General features: G+C 50.2%; 1 protein-coding gene across 11 annotated transcripts in view; it reads left to right on the top strand.

Moving 5' to 3' along the window:
* Positions 1-18,830, top strand: part of RASSF2 (Ras association domain family member 2) — a 44,608-nt gene extending 25,778 nt beyond the window's left edge. For 5 of the 11 annotated variants that reach the window (XM_040638006.1, XM_040638005.1, XM_040638008.1 and 2 more), the window contains 9 exons: positions 1,452-1,527; positions 3,481-3,632; positions 5,968-6,056; positions 7,058-7,218; positions 8,068-8,169; positions 9,035-9,086; positions 9,514-9,635; positions 11,128-11,225; positions 12,125-12,850. In XM_040638006.1, coding sequence (XP_040493940.1) covers positions 1,452-1,527; positions 3,481-3,632; positions 5,968-6,056; positions 7,058-7,218; positions 8,068-8,169; positions 9,035-9,086; positions 9,514-9,635; positions 11,128-11,225; positions 12,125-12,230 — 958 coding nt within the window. In that variant the 3' untranslated portion in view covers positions 12,231-12,850. The other 6 variants (XM_040638009.1, XM_040638013.1, XM_040638010.1 and 3 more) reach the window with 3 other exon arrangements.
* Positions 18,831-24,296: the final 5,466 nt, after the last annotated feature.

Raw genomic sequence — 24,296 nt, forward strand, 5'->3', positions numbered from 1 at the left:
GATCATTCTTATCGCTTCATCGAGGGGTTTCTCCAGGGACCCCGGCTGGCCAGTAATTTCCGATCTGTGCACTCCAAAACACCAAGCAGCTTTCGTGTTAAGTTATAAGGAGTCACATTTTTCACTAATTCATTTAGGCTTGCATAGAGTTACTCCGATTTTTCTAGGTTTAACTTGTCAGGAGCTTCTTGGAATTTCAAGCCAGCCTTGACCTCTGGTGTGGCCCCAAGCCGCTCCATTGAATGGTTGCATTCAGAGACCCAACTTTGTAGCGTCTTGCCTGGCATAAGCATAGGGCACCATGGCCAAGCTCCTCCTTTCCCGGCCCCCGGGCACCGGCACGCACTTTCACAGAAAACGGGAGTGGATTGTTCTCAGGTTGGATGAGGGCTCACCCTGATCACAAAGGTGGGGGGGTCCTCACTGTCTCTTGTTCAGTAGAGCTGTGTTCCAGGGGGCCGCCGGAAAACCAGGATTTAACAGCTACGGAGGCCTGATATAGGGCTTCAGAGGGAGATTTGCAAGTTAAAAAAATTTTTTTTAAGTTTATTTAAGTAATCTCTACACCCACCATGGGGCTTGAACTCACGACCCTGAGATCAAGAGTCACACGCCCTTCCCACTGAGCCAGCCAGGTGCCTGCCATGTTTGTTTTCAATAAACTGAAAGCACTTAGGATAGAATAAAAAGAGAAAACCTTGTAGAACAGAATATTGCGGGGCCCAGAATCTCTTCCTGCCCCCTTGTGGTCACTGCTCCCCAAGGGGAACCGCTCTCCTGAATTCTAACACCCATTTTGAACTTCATCCAAGTGGGATCACACAATATGTGGCCTTTCCTCAGCCTAGTGTCTGTGAGATTCCTCCGTGTTGTGCGTGGCTCATTTGTATTCTTGTCACTATGTAATATCCCACTGACTGGCGACAGCTCCCTTTAGCCATCCTCCACTGTTGATGGGAGTTGGGAAGTTTTTAAGCACACCATCGGGTCGTGTCTATGAAGCATAAGTCTGTGGGTCCAGACCTGTCCCTTTTAACTTTCTGAAAAGCCTAGACGTTTCTGAGTCTCGTGAAAGCCTGTAGCGATTGTCCCGCCAGAGGTGAGGGAGAAAGGACAGTGAGAGGCCAGAGACACATGGTGGACTTTGCAGCGTGTTTGCCTTACGGAGGACTGGATATGGAGCTTGGTTTGGGGAGTGTTGTCAGAGCGGCCAGCCTTGGTTTGCTGGAGTGTTCTTACGCTCAGTCTGTTCCAGGTGGGGTCTGTTCTTGACCTCGATCCTGGGGGAAGATGGGGATGGGTGTGATGGCTGTGTGCATGTGTCTACACACGTGTGGACAGACACCCAGACTGGGGTCGCTGAGGGCCAGGTTGGAAGTGAGAAAAGGGGGAACAGGAGCATTACAGCGGCTTCAGCTGACAATGTCACACCTTTTGTATTTCTCCCTAAGGAATGAACTTCTCCTGCATCTGAAGACCTACAATTTGTACTACGAAGGCCAGAATTTGCAGCTCCGACACCGTGAGGTAAGGAGTCTCTGGGGAAGGCGTGTGGGCCAGCCCAGTCTGTCTCCATGTCTCCAGGGCCTAAGGGTCCCTGCCTCTCCTGTTCCCTTGGGAGTGGCCTCTCATTTAGGATGTTAGCGGGAGTCCCTGGAGTTCTTTGGAAGAAGATCCCAGGCTCATTTTGTTCTAAAGAGGATGAGCTTTTCTGTTCCAGAGACATTCCTGGGGATGAGACTGGGCTAGCATCGGCTTCAGAGAGGGTCCTCCAAAGGGGGGCCCTTTCTCATGGCTCTCAAGCAGGCTGCTTCTTCTCGGGCAATTCAGGGATCTTACCCAGTCCTCTCTGTTTACACATCCCGGCCCATGTCTGATTGCTACAGCAACTGGGCAAGCCGCGTCAGCTCTGCGTGGAAACGCTGGCCCTTCCCCACAACTGCAGTGGTCTTCCTAGGGTGCCCTCTTGGGACGCGCTTTGCTCTCCTTCCGGCTTCCCTCAGCCCCCAGCCCGAATCTAAGCTTACTCAACCCATATCCATTTCCGTAAAGCCTGTTATCAGGTAGATGGTGAGTCATGTAGAAGCCAGGTAGAGTAATTTATACTCAAGTGTTCTAGACTGATAAGATATGTGTAATACCCTTCTAAACACATTTTCAGGTTATCAAGCCATGGTGATTCAATCCATAGAAACAGATATCAGATGGTTGAATTTCAGCTACGAAGGCGGGCTGGTTGGGGAGAGTATGTGAGATGCAGTGGCTTTTTCTGTGTCCCTCAAACCAGTCCATGTAGACAAAGTCCTACTTTGGGTTAAATCTGGTCCTAAAATCACGTGATGTAACAGTAGGTATGCCAGCCTTCACCAGCTAAAGGCCATCTATACAGCCTTTTCCTCCAAGACACCCACCTGCCTGAAAGTTGTTCCCCTCCTCTCCTGCCTTCTTTTTTTCTCCCCCTCGCCCCTGGGGATGATCCTGGGATCCGGGTCAGTTGTTCATTGGATGGCTGTCCTCTTCATCCACGTGGCTCGTCCTGAAGAAGTGCGGTGGCCCAGAACTGACAGCTGTGGGGTTTTCTGAGACTTGAGAAAGAAGGCCTGACCCTTTTTAGGCACTGTCCTTAAAGCTTCTCCTCATGAGAGGCTGGGCTATTCACAAGATTTTGGTCCTTGGAGAGCTTTTCCGCGGTGTGTCTTAGAGAATAAATTCTCAGAATGCTCTATGATTAAATAGAGACTCATTATAATAAATGAGACTCAGTTCTTTGCGACAAAACATGCCAATGCCTTTAGAAGGGTCTGACGTTTAACTTGTTAGCAGTCAACAACCTTTGAGTATAAATTTGGAATTCTTGGAGGATTTATTCACCTCTTGGAGAGGCCTAATGTAGCACATTAGCTAATTAAAGCCTCTGGGGAGTTCTGCTGGTAAGAAATCTGATTAACATATCATCTCCCAACTCATGATCACGTGACACCCTTTTTAAGGTACCAGTTGATCAGCCTGAGGAGCTCGTTTTCGGTAGTATAAACTTGGGGAAATGTTACTTTAAATCTCCTTCAACCAGCAGGTCAGATTGCTAACCATATGTTGTAGCTAAGGCCGGATCACTTTCCACGGTAGGGGAGGGGAAAGTAGCCAATTCAAGAATCTCGCTCTGGCTTCTGTTAGCAAGGCTCGTCTCATTTACCCTGAGAGATGTCTTCTTCTTTCTTTAAAGTATAAAGACAAGAAAACCCATTTTTATCATTTACATACATGTACTTGAGTTTCGAGGCAACTTTCGCGTTGACTTGTGAGGTCGTCTTCAGGGCGTCAGGGGTCGTCTGCGGTGGGGTGTGTCTCGAGCTGGGGTGCGGTGTAACAGGTGCGCCCAGCCAACCCGCGTCAAGGGCGCTGTCCATTGTCCCCCCGTGGGCTGCTGGCTTCTGCGGGGTTTTCTGGGCCGGCTCACCGTGCCAACTGTCTCGTGGGCAGGAGGAAGATGAGTTCATCGTGGAGGGGCTACTGAACATCTCCTGGGGGCTGCGCCGGCCCATCCGTCTGCAGATGCAGGATGACAACGAGCGCATTCGCCCCCCACCATCCTCTTCCTCCTGGCACTCCGGCTGCAACTTGGGGGCTCAGGGGTGAGTAGGAGAGGTGGGACTGCGGGTGGCCGGGAGTGTCTGGGGGTTCTGTTCTTCAATGTTCTTGAGCAGATAAGTGCCACCTTCTTCCAGCAAGCCTTGACTCCGGCTCCCATTCTCCCCACCTGCACTGTGCACCTCTGCTGGGCTTAGGAGGAGGAGGAGGAAGGAGCCAGTGTTGGTGTGATCAGGCCACCGTGCCTCTCACTACCATCACTGGGTGAGAGTCAGAGGGGGGAAGGGCCAAGGCCTGGCTGTGGTGTGTCCTTCCTCATGGAGAATTCTTGAATCTCTGAGGGGTATCACTTGTGGCCAGCTGGGCCTCGCCTGCAGATTTCTGATGGACGCCTGGTGCCCAGCACCTTCCCATGGGGACCACTCCTTACAGAATGACCCAGCTGTGGAGACACTAAGGCCTAGAACCTTCTCTCCAAAGTTCTCCATGACTTGGGGGAAACTGGAAGAAGAAAAGGAACATCAGGCCTTGCCCAAACCACTCCTGTGAGGTCAGCTAGGGGGCTGCTTCCTTCAGGCCACACCCAGAGCTGGGTGACAGCGTGACAGTATTCTGGGAGGCTCCCTCCTCCGCGTTCCCACTGGAAGGTCTGTGAAGCCCGAGCCCGTTCGTCCCCTCCCTCTGCTGCCACCTGAGTAGCCAAGTGCATGTAGGGAGGCCCGCCCTCTCTGCTGGGACTTCTTCCAGGGACTGGAGTTCTTGGTGCCGAGTGACTGACTAGCCGTGCTCCGTCCTCCGACTTGCTGCTGCTGCCTCGAGGCCAGAGTGTGGGCGGCATGTGCTGACCTCTCAGCCAAAACCACAGTGATGCGTTTTCTGTTTTCAACCAGAACCAGGCCCTCTCTGTTGGACACGCTGGACGTTCTGTTAAACTCCGCAGCCAAATCCATCTTTCTCCAAAGTTGAGAGAAACCCGCACTGTGGCCAAACCCTGGAGCTGATCTGCTTTCTTTCCCAGGGAGTTTTAGGAGGGAAGTCGCCCAGCCCATCAGACGCTGGGATGTCTGGTCAAGGTTCTCTGGCTTCACCTCCTTGGCTGGTTTCACGCTCTACTTCGATTTCAGCCCTTTCACCATCTTGGATTTCCTGTGGGCCAAACCCTTGCCACAGCCGCATTACGACGCCCAGACTATGCTACAGTCCGTCCCCTACGTGAGAGGATTTTTAGAATACCATTCGACTGCGTGATTTTTGGCTGAGCCGGCTGACGCATGCTTCACTTGGCGCGCTCGTTTCTTCTCCCTCCCCTGCAACATCAAGCTGGTCTTGGTTGGTTCTTAAAACCTGCCAGGACTTTTGAGAGGGCTGTCAGGAACGGTAACTAATGTTATCCCCGATGCTGGCTAGAATAAAGTGAATACCTGGGCCACTGCGGTAAGAACGAGAAGCAGGCTGAGACCAGTTTCTGCTTCGGTGAGGGAGTGGGCGGTGGTCGCTGGGAGCACCAGACGTTCACCACTCCGGAGCGGCTCTCCCCAGTTCCGGTCTGGGGTCAGAAGTCCAGAGTTAGGACAGTGGAAAGTTCTGTCAGATTTTCAGTTTTTATTCTCGTCCTTAAAACTGTCATCCCTGAACCCTAAGTCCCATCTCTACTGGGTCCCAGAGAGCCCACACTCTTCTCACTATGGGATGGCCGTAAGGGGTTAAATATGATTCTCTTTTCTGCTCAAATCTCCTGTTGATTTTGGCTGTGCATCTCTGAGCTGCTGTCGTTATCCCTTTTGGCTTAGAGGGGAGTCATTTGCCAGTTGTCCGGGACTCTGCTCAGACTGCATGGGGTCCAGCTTGGTTGAGCGTCCCGTCTGGCAGCCCCAAGAACGCTGTCATCAGTGGCCCTTCCAAAGCTGCTCTGACCCTCGTGGCAGCCAACCTATTAGCCCCGTTCCTTATAGATGCCAGAAGCCATTTCTGAGTCACTCCTCCAACAGGAAAGGATCTGAACTGGAATCTTGTCTGGAGAAACAGATGTCCATTATTATAGGGTTTTCCAAATAAGCTGAAGAACCTGTGTGTGCTCAGGGACTCAATGCAGACAGCACGCAGATTTTGTTCCTCGGTGTTCTCCATCCCGGGCTTGATGAATCCGGTGCTTGTGTTGCTGCCGATGCCGGGAAGGAGCCTCTTCTCCTCCAGAACACCCCCTCCCCCCCAGTGCTCAGCCCTGGAGCGGAGCCAGCCTCACGGGACACTCTGCACGGGCCGCCCCCAAGGGGGTGTGCCGGTCCCCAGCCTGGTACAGGCCAAGTGCTCCCCTTGCAGGAGAGGGAGGGTCCTCCTGCAGGGGCTGACCCGGTCTCCCTTCTGTGTTCTGTCTCCCAGCTCCATCCTGAAGCCGCTCACCATGCCCAGCATTCAGATCTCGGAAGTGGATGCCCCGCCCGAGGGTGGGCAGACGCCGAGCCCCACAGGTACGCGCGGTGGGAAGGGTCCCGTGTCGGGCTCCGCTGTGTAAAGACTGATGTGATCTAGATGCTGTAAACTGAATAAATAAAATTCACGTGGTTCAAGATTCAAAGAGTATTCAAGGGAGACAGTCGGAAGTTCCCCATTTTATCTACTCACATAAGTGGTTCCCTCCTAGAAGATACTTGAATGCATTCTTTCGGATATCCTCTGTACAGATACGAGCAAATACACAGCAAGGTCCCTTTATGGTGGGAGGTCATTTCTTTTCTTCCCCTTTTTACATAAGCGGTAGCACGTTGCACATCTCTGTTTCTGTTAGTTTTGAGGACTGTTCCGCACAAATCCGTAAGGAACTTCGGCATTCTTATCCAGCTCTGCCGTATCCCATTGTGTGGAGAAATGATAGCTGAGAGACTCCTCACTGATGGACGCTGAAGTCATTCCAGTCTTTTGCTGTGACAAACAGCAGTTAGCGGCTCTGGACACGTGTCATTTCACACATTGTCAGTGTCTGTAGGATTCTTCCAAGTGGAATTTCTGGGTCTGAGGCTATGTGCATTTGTAATTTTGATAGATACTGTCAGTTGGCAATATCTTGCAAGTCCTTATGTCATGCTTCCCCTGTGCCAAGCACTATTCTAAATGCTTTGTGTGAATTAATTCAGTAAACCCTCACAACAATCCCGTGATGTGGGTGCTATTATTATGCCCATTTTATGGATGAGGGAACTGAGGCATGGAGGGGTTAGTGACACATAGCAAACCTGGGATTTGGCCCTGGGAATCTGGCTCTGAAGTCTCTGCTCTGAATCTTGTCACTGTATTGCTTCTCAGTAAATTATACCGTATGTTTTTCCCGCGGCAGGAAATACTGTTTTTACGAACTGTATTTCGGGGGAGGCGGGGGTGGGTACCGTGGCATTGGCCACAAAGAGGGTACTGTGTGCAGACTGCCACATCCTCGGTCCAGGCAGACAGAGCTCACCTGCCCCTTCCCTCTTAGACTCCAGGGGCCTGAAGCCCCTGCAGGAAGACACCCCACAGCTGATGCGCACGCGCAGTGATGTTGGGGTGCGTCGCCGTGGCAACGTGAGGACACCCAGTGACCAGAGGCGAATCAGACGCCACCGCTTCTCCATCAATGGCCATTTCTACAACCACAAGGTAGAGAGGATGGGGGGTTGGGGGCAGGGGTAGCCCCAAGGGAATGAGGCCTCTTCTTGGGCAGCGGCCACACCTCAAGGCTACAGACAAGTGGGAAGCCAAGTGTTTGCCCTTCTGTCTTGGGTCGTGGGTGGGCTGCGGGCTCTGCTGGCTCTGGGAGGGATGAGGGACTCCAGATCAGGAAACTCCCCCCTAGGGTGGTGGATGAGATGATCCCACGAACATCAGAGCTGTCCGCCCTGCCTGGAAAATCCGCACGTTCCCCTCTTCCTACACCGTGGGCCTCTCGGCTGCTGTGTGGTCTCACTTTTCTGTGAGCTGAGCGTACCCCCAGAAGCAGGACTCAAATCAGGGGGCGTCCAGACACTACCCACGCCCCCCTCCCAACACTAGCTGACCCTCCTTTCCTCCCGCCGCCTGGTCCGAACCCAGACCCAGAAGCAAGTGCATCAGGGGAGAGGGGTCAGAGACCTTGTGTTGAAGTCACAGAGGAAGGGGCCTTGTGCGTGTTTTCTTTGAAGAGAGGGCTTTCCTTATCTGGGTCGGTCCCTCCTCCCCCACCCTGCCACTTGCCGAGCTCAGATCCCATCTACCCCCCGCCCCCCAGCCTCCCATGGGGATGGTGGGTGGGAGACGAGCTCCCGAGTTAGGCGCAGCCCCGGGCTGCCTTGTTGACTTCAAAGCCCACTGTCTGTCAGGCTGTGTGTGGGGGCATGGCTCTCAGGGTACACGGGGTGAGTGCCCTTGTCACTGTGCCCTTTACCCCAGGCCACGGGGCTGGGACGCCTGGGTTTTAGGGTCCAATTCTTGTCCCCACTGCCACCCTGAGCTGGACCCCTCTATTGACAGACATCAGTGTTCACGCCGGCCTACGGCTCCGTCACCAACGTCCGCATCAACAGCACCATGACCACCCCACAGGTCCTGAAGCTTCTGCTCAACAAATTCAAGGCAAGTCCCCCCTGCGGGCTGACCTTGGAGGGGCGGCGTGTGGGCCTGCGGGGGTCCCGAGGTGGGAAGGGAGACCGTGGAGAGCGTGCAGTAAGCCGGGGTGGGGGGAGCTGGGCGGGGGCGGGGGGCTTGGGGTCTTCCGACCCCATGGCATCAGTATCCCACGGGAGCTTGTTAGCAAAGCAGCTTCCCAGGCCCCAGCCCTGAATCAGACCTGCCGAATCCAAAGCCCGCAGACCAGGGAGCCCGTTCAGCAGCTGGCAGGAGATTCTCGTGCTGCTGAATTCTGAGAAACACCGGCCCTCAGACCCCAGGCCCCGGGCACAGACTGACTTCTGAAACACATCTGGGGACCCTACTCCGAAAAATGAACTTCGAGACACGTGCAAGTTCTAGTGCGTGGGTGTCCTTAGAGTCCCGTTACTTCATAGGTTTTCCACAATCCCTTTGTAAGAAATCTTTGGGAGACAGGGATCACTGTTTGTCACTGAGGCACTGTTGGCTGGTGACCTCTGGGTTCAGGTCCCCCGCCGGCACCTGCTGTTGGAGGAGCTGAGCCAGGGACCTAAGCTCCCTGTGGTTCTGCTGCATCTTCTGTAAAAGGAGGGTTCACGGGACCCCATCGAGGGGCTGTGTGTGGCCCGGTGCTAGGCAGGGGGCAAGCAAAGTCAGTCCTTCTTATCGACTGGTACTGATAGGGTTACCTGCCTGCTCCCTCTCATCATCCCCTCTGAGAGCTGGCAAGATAGTCCCCCCTCGGGAGCCCCGAAAATCCATTTAGCTCTGCAGCGTTCAAGAAGCCATGGCTCGGAGTTGGGGTGTGTAAATAGGCACTTTCTTCAAGCATCTCTTGTTTCTGATTCAGATCGAGAATTCCGCAGAGGAGTTTGCTTTGTATGTGGTCCATACCAGCGGTGGTAAGTCTGAAAAACACAGTGTACTTGAAAATTGTTTATTTCACTCAAAACAGTGAGTGTAAAAACACTACCTCTGCCTCATTCGCTTGCTGTTTGGCCTCTGGAAACTTCCATGTGTTGTTTGCTTCCGAGGCTGGTGGGGTCACTGGCTGAGTCCACCGGGGAATGCCAAATGGGGTTTAAAACCCAACTGCTTATTTAAGGGGGAACCGGATTTTCTTGAGAGGTAGATAAAACCAACTCCTCAGAGCGGGGAGGGAGCGGTTGCTTTGAACCAGAATTGTTCATTCACAATGCAGTCTCCTGACTTACCTGGCTGCGTCCTCTAAGGTGCCTGGGCCCCTGGGGCCCCTGAGTTGGCCCCTACTTATGGTGAGAAAGGCCTCAGGCCACACTCAGGGCTGCTCTTGGCTGTGTGTGGTTCCAGAGAAACAGAAACTGAAGAACACCGATTACCCTCTGGTTGCCCGAATCCTCCAGGGACCGTGTGAGCAAGTCTCCAAAGTGTTTCTTATGGAGAAGGACCAGGTGGAAGAAGTCACGTATGATGTGAGTCCCCCTTTGGTTGGGTGGTCTCTCCTCAGGAGAGCGGAGATTTGGTTGGGTTACCTGCAACTGGGCTATGACTTGACTTTCTGGCCGAGGACCACATCCCATTTTGCTGCCATTCCTTAATACCAAGTTTTCTTTTCTTTTTTAAAATTTAATTTATTTTTTATTGTTTTTTAATTTAAATTTTTCTCATTTTTAAATTTTTTTTATTTTTAATTTAAAAATTTTTTTATTTTGTTTATTTATTTTTTGAATTTTAAATTTATTTTATTTTTAAAAGTTATTTTATTTATTAATTTAAGAATTTTTTTGAATTAAAATTTTTTGAATTAAAATTTTTTTGTCATTTTAAATTTTTTTCTTAATTTTCTTTTTAAAATACTAGGTTTTCTTGAAGCAGGAACGGTCATGAGGCAGGGAGAATGAACGTGGAGGCTAGGCGAAGAGTATGCCCTGGGGGAGTTGTTGGGGGAACACTCAGGCACAAAGTGGTTTACATAGAGAGTAAATGTCTTCAACCTTTCTAGGCTACTGTAAGGGCTGAGACGTTTCTGCAGACCTCTCTTAGCAACTTCATGCTGTTTGCAGTAATTTTACCTTCTCCTATGTGTTAGTCAGCTTTTGCTACAGTGACAAACATCTCCGAATCCTAGCTGCTTGCAACAGTGACCATTTCCGTTCTTGCTCAGGATGCTGCAGGCTGGTGGGCGCAGCTCTCTCCAGGCTGGGGGTGGGGTTCAGGCGTGCCTTGCGTGTCTCATTCAGAGACCCAGGCCTGAGGGGTAGCAGCTCCCTGGGGTACACTTCCCATGGCAGATGCCTGGTGTGCTAGAAACCAGGGCAAACCTCAGAAGCCCATCTGAAGCCTCCACCCAAATATACCTTACATCGTGTCCACGCACGTTCCATTGACCAAAGCAAGTCGCAAGTCATACAGCAGCTTGACACTAATAGGCTTTTCCCATGGAAAAGAGTTGATCGAATAGGGTGGGGATTCTTGCGGAGGAGGGGGGGACGGCAGTGGAACTTCAGCGCACCTGGGGGCCACCCTCACCCTCAAAGCCTCTCCGGAGCCGGTTCCCATTTGGATGCCTGCTCGAGACTCCAGAGGCAACGTGGCTCCCTAAATCTTGTTAGAGGAGAACAGAGAGGTCTATTAAATGCTGTGGGTTCAGGTGTTCCCTGCCTCACTGCATCAAGAGAGAGTGCTTTCCCACATTTGAAAATCATCTTGTTGTGCATTGGGATACACGGGACGAGAACTGAGAAGTTCTGAGATACGTGTCACCTATAGGGAGCGATCATCAGCGCAAACTCTGTGCCAGCCTTGAGAAGAGCAAGGCTTGGCTACTGCGTTTTAAAGAAATCCTGGGTCAGTGCAGAAAGGTTTCCTGCGCCTTTGCGCCTTACATGAGAGGGACGCCAAAAGGCTTTGGAATATGGGTGGGAGGGACGTGCATGCACCCCAGACCAACTCCTTCCTCCCCAGGTGGCCCAGTACATAAAGTTTGAGATGCCTGTCCTAAAAAGCTTCATTCAGAAGCTCCAAGAGGAAGAAGATCGCGAAGTCAGGAAGCTGGTGCGCAAGTACGTGTGGCCCCAGGGCGCTGGTTGGGCTTCTCCGGGGGCTCAGGGAGCCGGCTCTCCGTTCCGTGCCTCCTGGGGACTGTGCTGGGCGGCTGTGTGGGCCTGGGTCCTGTGGACCTTCTTCCGGGAGCTTCCCGTGACAAATGTGGATCTCAGATGGGGACGCAAAGCTTAAGTGTGTTGGTCTCTTTGCTTCCTGTGTCAGCTTCTCATCTTGACGTGGGACATAAAAGTGTTCCGGGGATTTCAGGAAGGCGGGCTTAGCAGTGGAGAGAAGTCTAAGCAACCGACCTCTGAAATCCTTTCCTCCTACCCTTCTCCCTTCTTAACATTTCTCTTCTGGAAATTACTATTTTTTTAACAGATTTTATTTATTTAAAAGAGAGAGAGAGAGGGAGAACTCAAGCAGGGGGAGCAGCAGAGGGAGATGCAGACTCCCTGCTGAGCAGGGAGCCTGATGCGGGTCCCGATCCCGGGACTCCAGGATCATGACCTGAGCTGAAGGCAGATGCCCAACCGACTGAGCCACCCAGGTGCCCCTGGAAATTACATTTGGCTTGAAAAGTCCAGTAAAGCTTCTCTCTGGCGAGGATTTTTTTTTTTTTTAATTCTGTGATTGAAGTGCAGTTGACACACAGCGTTATATTTGTTTCAGGCTCTGGCACAGCGATCCAACAGTTCTATCCATTATTCAGGGCTCACCACAATCGGCTTAGTCCCCATCTGTCACCATCCAACATTATTACAGTTTATTCCTGTATTCCTGACGCTCCACTTTTCATCCCTGTGACTTTTTATTTTACAACTGGGAGTTTGTTCCTCCTAATCCCCTTCACCTGTTTCACCCTATTTCTCTGGGGAGAATGTATGATTTTTTTTTTTTTTTTTGCCACATTTAGTCATAAAGTGGACGGCTTTTCAGGGATACGGCTGAACAGTGGGTTGATTTCTGCCCCTGGAGAATGGCGCCAGTGCTCCATTTGCTGTAACAGTGACGATCGATAGCATGAAAGTTCACATTTACCGAACACTAGCTATGCGCCAGACTTGAAAGACAGCTTTTGCTGTGCGGTGCAAAGCCCTGGCCATCAGGAGCCTGCCCATGAGCCCCGCAAAGCGGTCCGCACGCCGGCCTCTGCACGGTCTCAGTTCAGGGAAGGGGTGGAGCCCGGCCCTCGTCACGCGTGGACCCCCACCCTTGGTAGTCGCTCTGGTCTGTTCTGCAACACGCAGGGGCCGATCTGCGCTTGAACCATAGGGAGCTGCCATTTTTGTAGGCCCCTCACGATGGTCAAATAACGGCAGTTTCCGATGGTCCAGCCCCGGTGAGGATCCCATGCTACTGTGCCTTGAGCCTAGTAAGCTCGGTTCATGGAACCCTTCCTGTTGGTGCTGCTGTTTTCGCCTGCCGTCCTTCTTTGGCCAGAGTTCCTAACGACAGTCAAATCATCTAGTTTGGATTTGGTCTGCTCAGTTCTCTCATCCGGGTGTGGAAATGAACACAAGCCGAGAAGGTGGCTGACGACAGGGCCCGTGATAGACGCGAAGGGACCGACAGGTGGCCCCTGGAGCCCGGGGTGGGGGAAGATCCAGAGGAGGCGTGTGTTGCCTTCTGCCGTCCGTCGTAGCTGTCCCTGTCCCCAGGTACACCATGCTCCGGCTAATGATCCGGCAGAGGCTGGAGGAGATGGCCGAGACCCCAGCAACGATCTGAGCCACACGCGGGAGGGGATCCAGACGCCACAGGGGCTCCCACTGACATGAGAAGACGCGCGGGAAGCTGGGTACCTTACTTCCATGGAAACGTGTAGATACAGACCTCTCCAGCTCCCGCCGAGCCACCATCTGCTGCCCGGAGCAGGATGGAGAAGCCAGCAGGCAACTCCCATCCTTGGATCCCCAGGCTCCACTCCTTTCTTTCACTCACAAGGACTTTTGAATTTTGTTATAAGGACCCAAAGCGCGTGTGTGTGTGTTTGTGTGTGTGTATATACACATGAGCACACGCATGCACACGTAAGCGTGTGCACACATGGTACATAGCCACGTGCCTACCTGATATTCACATGCGACTGAACTCTGAGCCCCGGCTCCATCGTTGTGGAGCCTGACGGTGTGCAGCTCGAGAGCAGGCACGTCGGGGGAGTCACCGATCTGAGGGGTTGACCTCGATGTCTTCCCTCAAGTGCCAGGGAGCAGCCGCACGTGTTGGGAAGGGAAGGGGACTCCGCACGCTCACTATTTGGGGTATTTATATGTTGGTAGAGATTCTCCCTGTGCGTCTAGAAGGCCTGGGCATTGGAAATTAACAAAATAGCAGCCCCAGGCCCTCGGGGAAGGTCGGATGGAAAGAGAACGATAAATCATCTGTGGGTTAGATGCAATAAGCCCACAAGTTTTTACACTGGAAACTTGGATCGTTTAAAATAACGAAGACATGTGATGATCTCTGTGGATTCTGCCTCTGTGCTCACCTCCATGGCCACGTCTCAGAGACAGGAGGGCAGCCTCTTGTTCCACTCAGCATGCCAACCCCAGGCCATGGAAGCCAACCCCAACTCTGGCTAGCGTGGCCGGGGCCTGGCCTTGTCCTGGGGTGGGGGCCAGAGTCTCCCCCTTTAGCGAGTCACAGAAGCTCCTTACAGATGTGACGGATGCCTGGGAGACCAGCCCATTTCCCATCAAGGGCTCTCCCCGCACTTGGAGCTGAGGCCATGTGTTTGAGGTTGCCCTCGCCTTATGCATGGAGATGGACTCCAAAGCATGAGGATGACCCAGCGACTGACCGAGTGTGGGGCTCAGGGAAGCTCGGTGGGCTGCCCTGTGAAGGTGCATAGGGAGGCTGGAGCTTTTCGGAGCAGCCACCTGGGTGATGTTTAGAACAGACCCCAGTGGGGGGAAAGGGTGGGACGGTGTGTCCCCTGTGGCTCCCATCAGGAAGACCGCTGGGTAGCTGGGCACCAGTGTGGCTGGTACAGTTTGAAGAGGGACAGACAGAGTGGGGTGCCTGGCTGTGGAGATCAACCAAGCAAGGCCGGGAGCTCCTAACAGCAGGTGTCTCAGCCTTGTTGGGGGAGGGTCTCCCCATCTCTTCACCTCCTCTTCAAGAAAGGTTTGGGGAGCCGGGCAGTTGGCGGAAGGAGAGCCACTAATCAGTGTCCCCAAGGAGGGTGGATGTTTGCAGCAGACCCGTTCCTGCCCCCTCCTGCCTCCTGCTCCCCTCTGTGGCTTCCATGTCCTCTTTAAATGGCTCACAGCTGTGGTCTTATTGTTGACTTTCACAAAGATGGCGTGCTGCCACCTGGCATTTTGCCGGGGGTCTCCTAGCAAGGCGACCTCCTCCTCGGGGACAGTGCCCCAGCCCTATGGGATGTGGACTGGAAATCCGGAGGCCTTAGTCGCAATCATAGACCTCGGTGGGCCTCTGCAAAATGCACAGAAAACCCGGGGGCAGGGGGAGAGGCTTCCTTTGTTACAGATGGGAAAGAGCGGGTTTGTGAATGCAAACACACTTCCTGAGTTGTGCATTTGAGAAAATGACTTCAGAAACTTCTCTTCCAGTTACTTTTATTTTGAATGCTCAAAGCCTGTGTGGGCCCCAGTAATTCTCCTTGGTGGGCTAGGCAGAAAAATTTCCACAGAGCAAATTACTAACCACTGACTTTTGTTGGACAGCTCTTTCAGGTTTATATGAGTTCTCTGTGATTTGCCCTAGAACTGCGAGGGTTTAAATAGGGAAATGTTGAAAACGTCAGGTTTGCCAGCTCCCTTTCTGAGAAAGCGATCCTAAGATAGGCCTGGTTTCTTAAAGATGGGGGGGGGGGGGTCGGTCAGGGTAGAAGTCAGGGGAGTCGCATCTTAGAAGATACACTCCAGTTACCACAGGCTGTACTTTTCCATTTGGCCCACCCCGTCTAGAGATCATTTCGCACGTCCTAATAACCCGATCAGGAATTTTGGAAAGGTCCTTTGACACAGCAGCGGCTGAAACAGAGACCCTTCTCCACGGTGTGGAGCCGGATTTTCTCACTGGTATCACATGGCTTTGCAGCTTTGAATTCCTCTAGTGATTTGTGTGGGTTTATGTAATTGCGTGCAATGAACCTGAAATCGTGTGAAGAACAAAAGGCCAATTTATAGGGTTTTTTCCCCTAACTTGTGAAAAGCCGAATAGCCACATCTGGCTTTCTTTTTCTAGGGGCTTGTATTACAAGGTGATCAAATGAAGGAAAAGCCTGGCTGGGAAGGGGGTCCCTCCCCCAGGTGGTGGTGGAATTAAGCACAAGGTCACTTTCTCGGTGACCACATGAGTGGGCAGGAGATGAGTTAAATGGGGGGGTGAACAGGGGTATCTTGGGGAGGGACTGAGAAGCACAAACAGCAGGCCTGCCTGTGCGGACTGGTGAGGAATGTGTGCATTGGGCTCCAGGCTGATGGACTTGAATTCTCAGTGAGGTTGAGGAGGGAGGAGCTCAGATTAGCCCCCCCACCTTCGAGAAAAATGCTGGGACCAAAAGCTGAGGTTTTGGTCTGAGACTTCAAGGAGAAATATTTACACCCTTCCCTTTTCCCTACCAGAAAGAAAATAACACTCTGTCCTGGAGATGGCCAGATAAAGACATTTTATCATCATTGTAGATAAGACTTTGAAATAGAATGACACACACACAAATCTGTTCTCAGATGCAAAACATCTTGGCACAAATTCTTTTCTCCAGGGTTGGGTGGTTATTTCCGTGTCGGGAACAAAGAGGAGCGAAGGCTCCCAGAAGGGCAAGACCCTCTCTTAAGAGAAGCTCTCCTCCAAAGAAAAAAAAAAGGCGGCCAAGCTCCAGAGCGTGGAGAACATGGTGTCACAGGTAGATCACCAGAGAGAAACTTTCTACGTAAACGAGGGAATTTCAGGGCCTCGTGGCCAAACCATGATGTGGGGGCTGAGACAGCAGGCAGGGGGGGTCTCCAGCACCCTCGAGGCCACGGCGCACATTGTTGTTGTTACTTCAGTTGTTGCATACAAAGACCTGCTTGAGTCAGGTGAGGTGAGAAATGATCTCCGAGACAGAGGTAGAGACACGGGTGAATCTGGCACCCCTTCTTTCAGGCGGAACTGAAAGCGTTTACCCTGCCATGGGGGGTTACAGCGCCCCCTGTGTTTGAACCAAGCACAAGACATGGACGAGCTGGGAAGGGAAAGCCTCAGGTTGCCCTTGGAGTCTTCCCAGCGGATTGCAGACCTACTCCCCAGGCTGACGGTTTGTGGTGCGTTACTCTAGTGTTTCTTCAGGGTTTCCCCACTTGTGTTAGCTTTGTGAGTATTCTTTCCTTCATCATAACTTGCCTCAACCATGGTACATGACCTGGGTCAGCGTTTGGTTCTGAACGGATAGACTGATGCGTCTGGGTGTCATAACCTAATTTGACAAGGCCTCAGGAGGGAGCCATAAATGTCTGTAACATGTTGGTATGTTTTAACACAGCTAACTTAGATCTTGTTGAAATAAAGCACTTTTCAAAGAGATGTCCCTCTGTGGATGGGTCCGCGTTGGCCGCGGGGCGGGGAGCCCTGCCTTGTGGGAGGGCCGGGGATGGGAATGCGAAGGCACATCCAGAAAATAAGTTGATTATCTTCCCTGAGAGTTTATGCTTTGGACGCACTCAGACTTGGCTGTAATGTTCCAAATAGGAAGTGAAATGAGAACGTCCCCTAGGAGTCTCGAGTTCAGGTCCTGCTGGAGCCAAGAGCTGAAGTGGAAAGAGCTGGGAGCTACCATTTGATGAGGCTGGATTTTGTCCTGACTGTCCCCAGGCCTGTTTTGATCCTGGGGCCAAGTCGTGGAACCTTTTGCTAAGACTTGGTTTCCCCATCTCTAAAATGGCCGAGCCACCCTGTAGGGGTGTGGGGACCCGGGCTTTCTTCTGTTGGAGGCAGCTCCCCAGGGATTGCGAAATGCAAGACCCCAGATGGGGGCCCAAGTTCCACCCTATGGTGTGGGGCCAGTGTGGTGGTTAATTCTGTGTCAACCTGGCTGGGCCATGGTGCCCAGATATTTAGTCAAGCACTAGTCTAGACATTGCTGTGAAGGTTTAGATCAGATTAACATTCATATCAGTAGACTTTGAGTAAAGCAGATCACCTTTCACAATGTGGGTGGGCCTCATCCAATCAGTTGAAGGCCCTAAAGGAAAACAGTACCTCCCCTGAGGGAGAGAGAATTCTGCCTCCCGATTGCCTCTGGGCTTGAGCTGCAACATTGGCTCTTTCTTCCCTGGGTGTCCAGACTGCCAGGCCACCCTGCAGATTTTGGACTTGCCACCCCCCAATTGCATGAGCCAATTCCTTAAAATAAATCTCTATGTAGACATGTCCTGTTGCTTCGGTTTTTCTGGAGAACTCTAACACAGAGGGTTATATGGTTGGTTCACAACATTTGAATATGTGATTGATAATTGTCTTCCTAGGAGCATAAATAATGACCAACATAATTTGGCCTCTAAAAAAAGCTAACAACCAAGATAAGATTTTCCACAATGCCCCCAAATGATACTTTTATGTTTCTTTTATTTATTTGTTTTTTAAAATATTTTTACAAATTCTTTTGAGAGAGACAGAGCGAACAAGAGCATGAGCAGGGGGGAGGGCAGAGGGAGAGGGAGAAGCAGACACCCTGCTGAGCAGGGGCCCAATGTGGGGCTTGATCCCAGGACCCCAAGATCATGACCTGAGCTGAAGACAGATGCTTAACTGACTGAGCCACCTAGGCGCCCCTATATGTTTCTTTTAAAAGAGAGAGAAAGGGGCGCCTGGGTGGTGCAGTTGGTTAAGTGTCCAACTCTTGATTTCAGCTCAAGTCATGATCTCAGGGTCCTGGGATCAAAAACCTCCATGTTGAGCCCAGCATGGGGGGGGGGCGGTCCATGCCCAGTGGGGAGTCTGCTTGGGATTCTCTCCCCCTCGTCCGCTTCTCTCCCCCCCCCCATGCTGTCTCTCTCTCTCTCGAATAAATAAAATCTTTAAAAAAAAATAAAAAGAGAGAAAAAAGCTTGGATGAATCAAAGCTCCCCTTAAGTGTTGTTTTGATTTTTTATATTTAGAGTTTTCCCTTGGAGCAGTAGCTTTTTAGTTGCTGAATTAACTAAGCGGGGTGCAGCAGACGAGCAGACAGTTAAAACACTTCCAAGGCAGTGAGGTTTTTGTACTGTTCAGACAGGGCATGTAGGTGACAAAGACAAAAGATAAACAGGCTGCCTGGGGTCCCACCAACACCCCAAATCAGGCAGTAAGCCTTACAGAAGTTAGAGTGCTGAAAATTATCCAGCAAATACTAATAATCTTCTCCCCAAGGAGCCAGCAGTTCTTGGCTTTCTTTATGGAAACAGATTTTATGAAATAATTTGGTTTTGTCTATTTTAGGTAATGAAGCTAGTACTGAATGGAGTTTGCTGTGAGCACAAGACCGAGCTGTCAAGTTTTGAATACATTTGAAGAGGTTTTGCTGAGATGCTTAGATGCAAGCAAACCCACTGAAAATTGAACTTGGGTGGAATCGACATTGCTCTTTTCATTTTAAAACTACGCAAAATAAAAAATGATGACTTACGATTTAAGGGGCGCCTGGGTGGCTCTGTCGGTTCAGCGTCTAACTGTTGATCTCAGCTCAGGTCTTGATCTCAGTGTCGTGAGTTTGAGCCCCATGTTGGGCCCCACGCCAGGCATGAAGCCTACTTAAAAAAAAAAACTATTACTTATGATTTAAGTATATACTTCAGTTAACTTCAAGCTTTAAATCCATGGGTGCACTGGTAGGGACTGTAAGCTCTGGTTTGCCCAGGACAGTTTCAGCTTATACCTGTTGTTCCGTTGTAATTACCAAAAGCAGCCCCTATGTCTCTCAAAATGTCCCGGTGTGGATGACAAATGTGGTTGCTCTGAGCATTGGCGAGAAAAACAGCTCGCCCTCATTATAATGTGTGAGATTTTCAAGATGAAACCATAAGTTGGAACTTAAATTTAAACTTTACGATAGAACTGAAATCTAAACACGTGTTTTGGTGAAAGGCAAAATATAATATGGATATTTTATTTTTAAGGATTTATTTATTTATTTTTAGAGCGAGAGCTTGGGGGGGAGCGTGGGGCAGGGGAAGGGCAGAGGAAGAGGGAGAATCTCCAGCAGACTCCCTGCTGAGCGCAGCTGGGGGGACGGCTCCATCTCAGGACCCTGAGATCGAGACCTGAGCTGAAATGAAGAGCGGGACGCTTAACCGACTGAGCCCCCCAGGCGCCCCACAATGTGGATAGTTTACATATCAATATTTTGATAACACTGATTCAAACGTTCTTGCGTTACCGTGAGATCCATTTTTCCTAAAGGAGTTTCTGACCTGGACGCATTAGCATGAACTCGTGCGTGAACGTCGCTCTACCCACAGCTGCAGAGCCACCTAAGGGGAGGGCAGCACCCAGATTTTGGGGTCTCTTACCATGGCCTCCACTGAGAGAAATCTGGGCTCCCAGGAGAGTAGCTGGTGCCAAAGACTGGGGCAGAAGGCACAGGACAGCGTGGGTATGTCTTGCTAATGGAAAGTAATTATGTCTCAGAGATGTCTGGGGTATAATTTCGGGAACAAACTACTGATGAGAACTCCCACGCATAGCAAATACTGAATGTCTGGGGCGATGAAAAACCTTGAGTCCAAAATGATCCCAAGGAAAGATTCTAAAGGTAGGGCCCGTATTTACAGATATGTGATATATTGTTCAACTTAAATTGTTAAAGCCCCTTAGCCAAATTTGTCTCTAACACAAGTCACAGAAATACATTTGAGTAGTTTGCAAAAAGCTCTCGAGTTACCTAAGCAAAAAGAACAAATTATTACATCCAGACCCGTTAAAAGAAAACAACAAGGGAAAGCTGAATTTAAAATGGTCATAATAATCTAGAAATTATTTAGAAGTACCAATGAATTTTGCAAAGTTGCCAAAACGATGTGAATAGATACAAATTTATTTTTTTTCTATGTATCAGCAATAAGAGATTAGAAAATAAAATTAAAAAATGGAAAAGCATTCCTCATTTACGGGTTAGAAAGACAGCAGCTCCCCTTAGATTGATCTAAATAAACCCAATGAAAAGCCAAGCAGTGTACCTCAATTAAAAAAAAAAAAAAAAAAAGCCAAGTAGGACTTTTTCTTCCTTTCTTCCTCCCTTCTGTGATAATGCTGCAGATAAAATAGAAACCATAAACATGAACATTATTCAGCCATTAAAGGTATAATTACGAAGCTTTTGTAGAAACATGGAAAATATTATTACATACAGTGAATAAAATAACTTGTTCAATAGGCTGGCAGGACTCTCTTTAAAGCCAATGAAACAAGTTACCTTGGAGGGTGGGATTATGATTTCTTTATGTTTCTATTACACTGGCTTTTAGGGTAAAATTTCCTGCTAGTATGTCCAAAAATATTGAGGGTCCAAAAGCACATATTTGTACAAAACACGCACACACAAAACACAGTGGCCAGAGCACGAAAGCCAGCTAGGCCCTTATCCCCTTGCTGGGGCCAGTTTTCTCCCTGTGCAAGACTTCTAAGGCCTCACTGTCCTAGGAGGCCCTTCACGCAATTGAAATGCAGTCCCTGTGAGTGTGCATGTAGTAGACATCGCATGCATACCCACTAACGTGACAACACACAGACGGGCAGACACACCCGCACTCCAGAAAGGAAGGATCACATCCGTAGTTCTAGGGCCTGTGAGAAAACCAGTGGGAGCCGGAGGGATGGAAGCTCTATGTGGGAAACCCGGGAATTCCTTGTCTTTCGGCTCAGTCACCCTGCACACGAAACCCCACTTTCTAATAGTACTCTCGATGCTTCTTTCAGGAATTAGAAAAGCAACAGCTTTCAAAAGGAGGGGGGGAAAAAACCTATTATAAATTCTGGAAACCCGAGGTCATGCGGAATATGCTGTCAGACTGTTGGACTTTCGTTGCTGACGTTCTGAAGTTCTCTTTATTAAGAACTGGGTACCAGAGGCGGTGCCCGATCGGCTAACCAAGTCCCCACCCTGGCCCACGGGACAGTCCCTGTTCCTCTGTCTTACCTCACGCGCCAGGAGGTCTGATCCAGGAACTCAGGACCTACATCCCCACAGAGCAGGGGCTCAGCTTCTCCGAGGGCTGCAGGGAAGAAGAGGTCCAGGGAGGGTGGCAGCGAAGATTACTCTTGGATTCAGGGAATTAGCAAATAAACCTAATTTAAAAATAATTACCTCATGGCCACCCGTACCCCACAAAGATACACACACTAAGCCAACAGTAAAGAACCCTAAACTAACCCAAATGACATTCAATGAGCCTAAAATGCGCCTAGAATCCCCCACCCTAAAAAAAGGTCAAGGATCCTGAAGATTCTTGTAAACTGCATGCCAGTAGTTTCGAACTTTAGAATCAGAATCACCTGGGGAACTTCTTTTTTTTTTTTTAAAGATTTTATTTATTTATTCGACAGAGATAGAGACAGCCAGCGAGAGAGGGAACACAAGCAGGGGGAGTGGGAGAGGAAGAAGCAGGCTCATAGCGGAGGAGCCTGATGTGGGGCTCGATCCCATAACGCCGGGATCACGCCCTGAGCTGAAGGCAGACGCTTAACCGCTGTGCCACCCAGGCGCCCCACCTGGGGAACTTCTTAACACGGATTGCTGGGCCCTACCTGCCGAGTTCCTAATTCAGCAGATGGTGTGGGGCGAGAATTCGCATCTCTGGCGAGCTCTCCCATGACGCCGAGGCTGCGGGTGCACGGGAGGAGCTCTGTCCTGAGCCAGGATGAAGTGCTGGCTCTCAGCTTGGCTGTGCATTGCAGTCCCCCAGGAGCTCTACAAACACAGAGGCTATATTTCATACGAGGGATTCTGATTTAGTTCTTCTCAAGTGTGGCTCTGGCAGCAGGATTTTCTGCACTGAATTTAAGAACCACTTCACCAAACAATCCTAAAAGATTCCAGATGAATCCAAACAATCCTAAACAGTTAAACACGACCCCACGTGAAACACTTTCACGTGATACGCAATTAAAATGGTCCTAAATAAACTCTAAGATTCTTAAGTGCTGGGGCGCCTGGGTGGCTCAGCCATTAAGCGTCTGCCTTCGGCTCAGGGCGTGATCCCAGGGTCCTAGGATCGAGCCCCGCATCGGGCTCCTCCGCTGGGAGCCTGCTTCTTCCTCTCCCACTCCCCCTGCTTGTGTTCCCTCTCTCGCTGGCTGTCTCTCTCTCTGTCAAATAAATAAATAAAATCTTAAAAAAAAAAAAGATTCTTAAGTGCTATTAATCGACCCTAAGTGATCCTAAACAAATCTCAAAAATCCTATGCAACAAAGATCCTAAGTGACCATAAAATGACCTAATGGCCTAAATGATCCTTAATGGCTCCTAGAGGCCCTAGAGGGCCCTAAACCTTGAAGGAACCAATTCTAACCCTAAAGAACCCTCGTGATAGTCAGTGACCGTAAATGACCTCAGACCTTTAAAAGAATGCCAAAATCTTTTCCAGCCTACTTAGACCTAAATGGTCTCATCCCACCTAATCCTGGGACCCTCTTGCTTCTACCCTCCTTGACCGTCATTGTGCTTCATGCTCTCTGGCTTTGCTGTCCCTCAAACATGCCAAGACCTTGCCTGCTTCTGGGTTTTTGCACTCACCACCCTCTCTTTCTGGAACATTCTTCGCTCAGCTTATCACGTGCTTGGCTTCTTTTTGATTCAGGTCTCAGCACAACCCTTGCGTCCTAGTGAGGCTTTCCCGGAGTGCCCTACCTCCATCAGCTGCCCTCCTGCCGGTTATCTGTACTTTCATGTCCCTCAAAGCACTCGTCACTGGCTGAATATACTTGTTGATTTATTTCTCTCTCCACTAGAACCCAAACCTCATGAGGGTAACCCCAACTCCTACAGTAGTGCCTGACCCTGGGTGGGCACCTTGATAATATCTGTGGAATGCACGAGTCAATATCCAATGTACCCTGAACACAAAGACCTTAAAATGCCAAGAACGCCAACGCTAATAACAGCCGTAAGGTCTTGGCCCAAGTTCCTTAACCATCGTAACCCTTGTAATTCCCACTAAAATGGCCTTAGACATCCCGGACTATCTAATGGGCCATAAATCACTCCAAATGCTCCCAAACCTTTTGGTACCCTAAACTCCCCGAAATGGCCTAAGACTTTAAACACGTACAGACTTGAAGAGCCATAAATTACTGCAAACTTTTAAAAAATTACTAATAACTTTAAGCCCTAAATGATCTTCAACCACTTTAAATGATGCTAAATGATATAACCCATCCTTAAAAAGCTCGAAGTAATCCAAAAAGAACCTGAACCTTAGAGGTCTCTAAAGGACCTTCAATATTTTTGAACCCTAGATGACTCTAACTCGAAAGGCATAAAATATCCTAAATGAAAAAAAATGGCCCTCATTCCAAGGGCTCTAAAGAACCCGGTCATTTCAATGGCTCTATGGCTAGGGTGTCTAACAACCCCAAAGCTCTAATGATTGGAAATGGTCCCAAATGACCCTAAATTGTCTTAGAACAAAGAGTCTCATGGTGGTGGTGTGGGGGGGGAGGGTTGTCTTATTAAAATGTTGATTAGGTTTCAGCAGATCTGAGGCGAGGGGGCTGGAGACCCCCTGCCTTACTGTCAAACGCCCCAGGGAACGTGGTGCTGCGATCCCCAGGCCACGCTTTGTATAGCAAGGCTAGAAATTACGTAACTCTACATGCCTCAAAAGGGTCCTAAAAGAAGTAAAGCTACTCTACTTTCTAGAATATCCTCAAAGAGCCAAATGAAACCCTAAATCGTAAGTAACCCCAAACACCTTAAAGCTTCTCAAATGATGCTTAAAACCCTAAGCCCCAAATTATCTCCAATGACCCTACACTTACTAGGATGACTCTGAATGACCCTAAGGATCACAATAGACTCTAAAGGATTTAGCCCTTGCACCTCCCTAAATGTCTTCAAAATTCACATCTAGGGGCGCCTGGGTGGCTCAGCCATTAAGCGTCTG

This window comes from Ursus maritimus, unplaced genomic scaffold (genome assembly GCF_017311325.1).
Source record: "Ursus maritimus isolate PB19 unplaced genomic scaffold, ASM1731132v1 scaffold_22, whole genome shotgun sequence".
Lineage (NCBI taxonomy): Eukaryota > Metazoa > Chordata > Mammalia > Carnivora > Ursidae > Ursus > Ursus maritimus.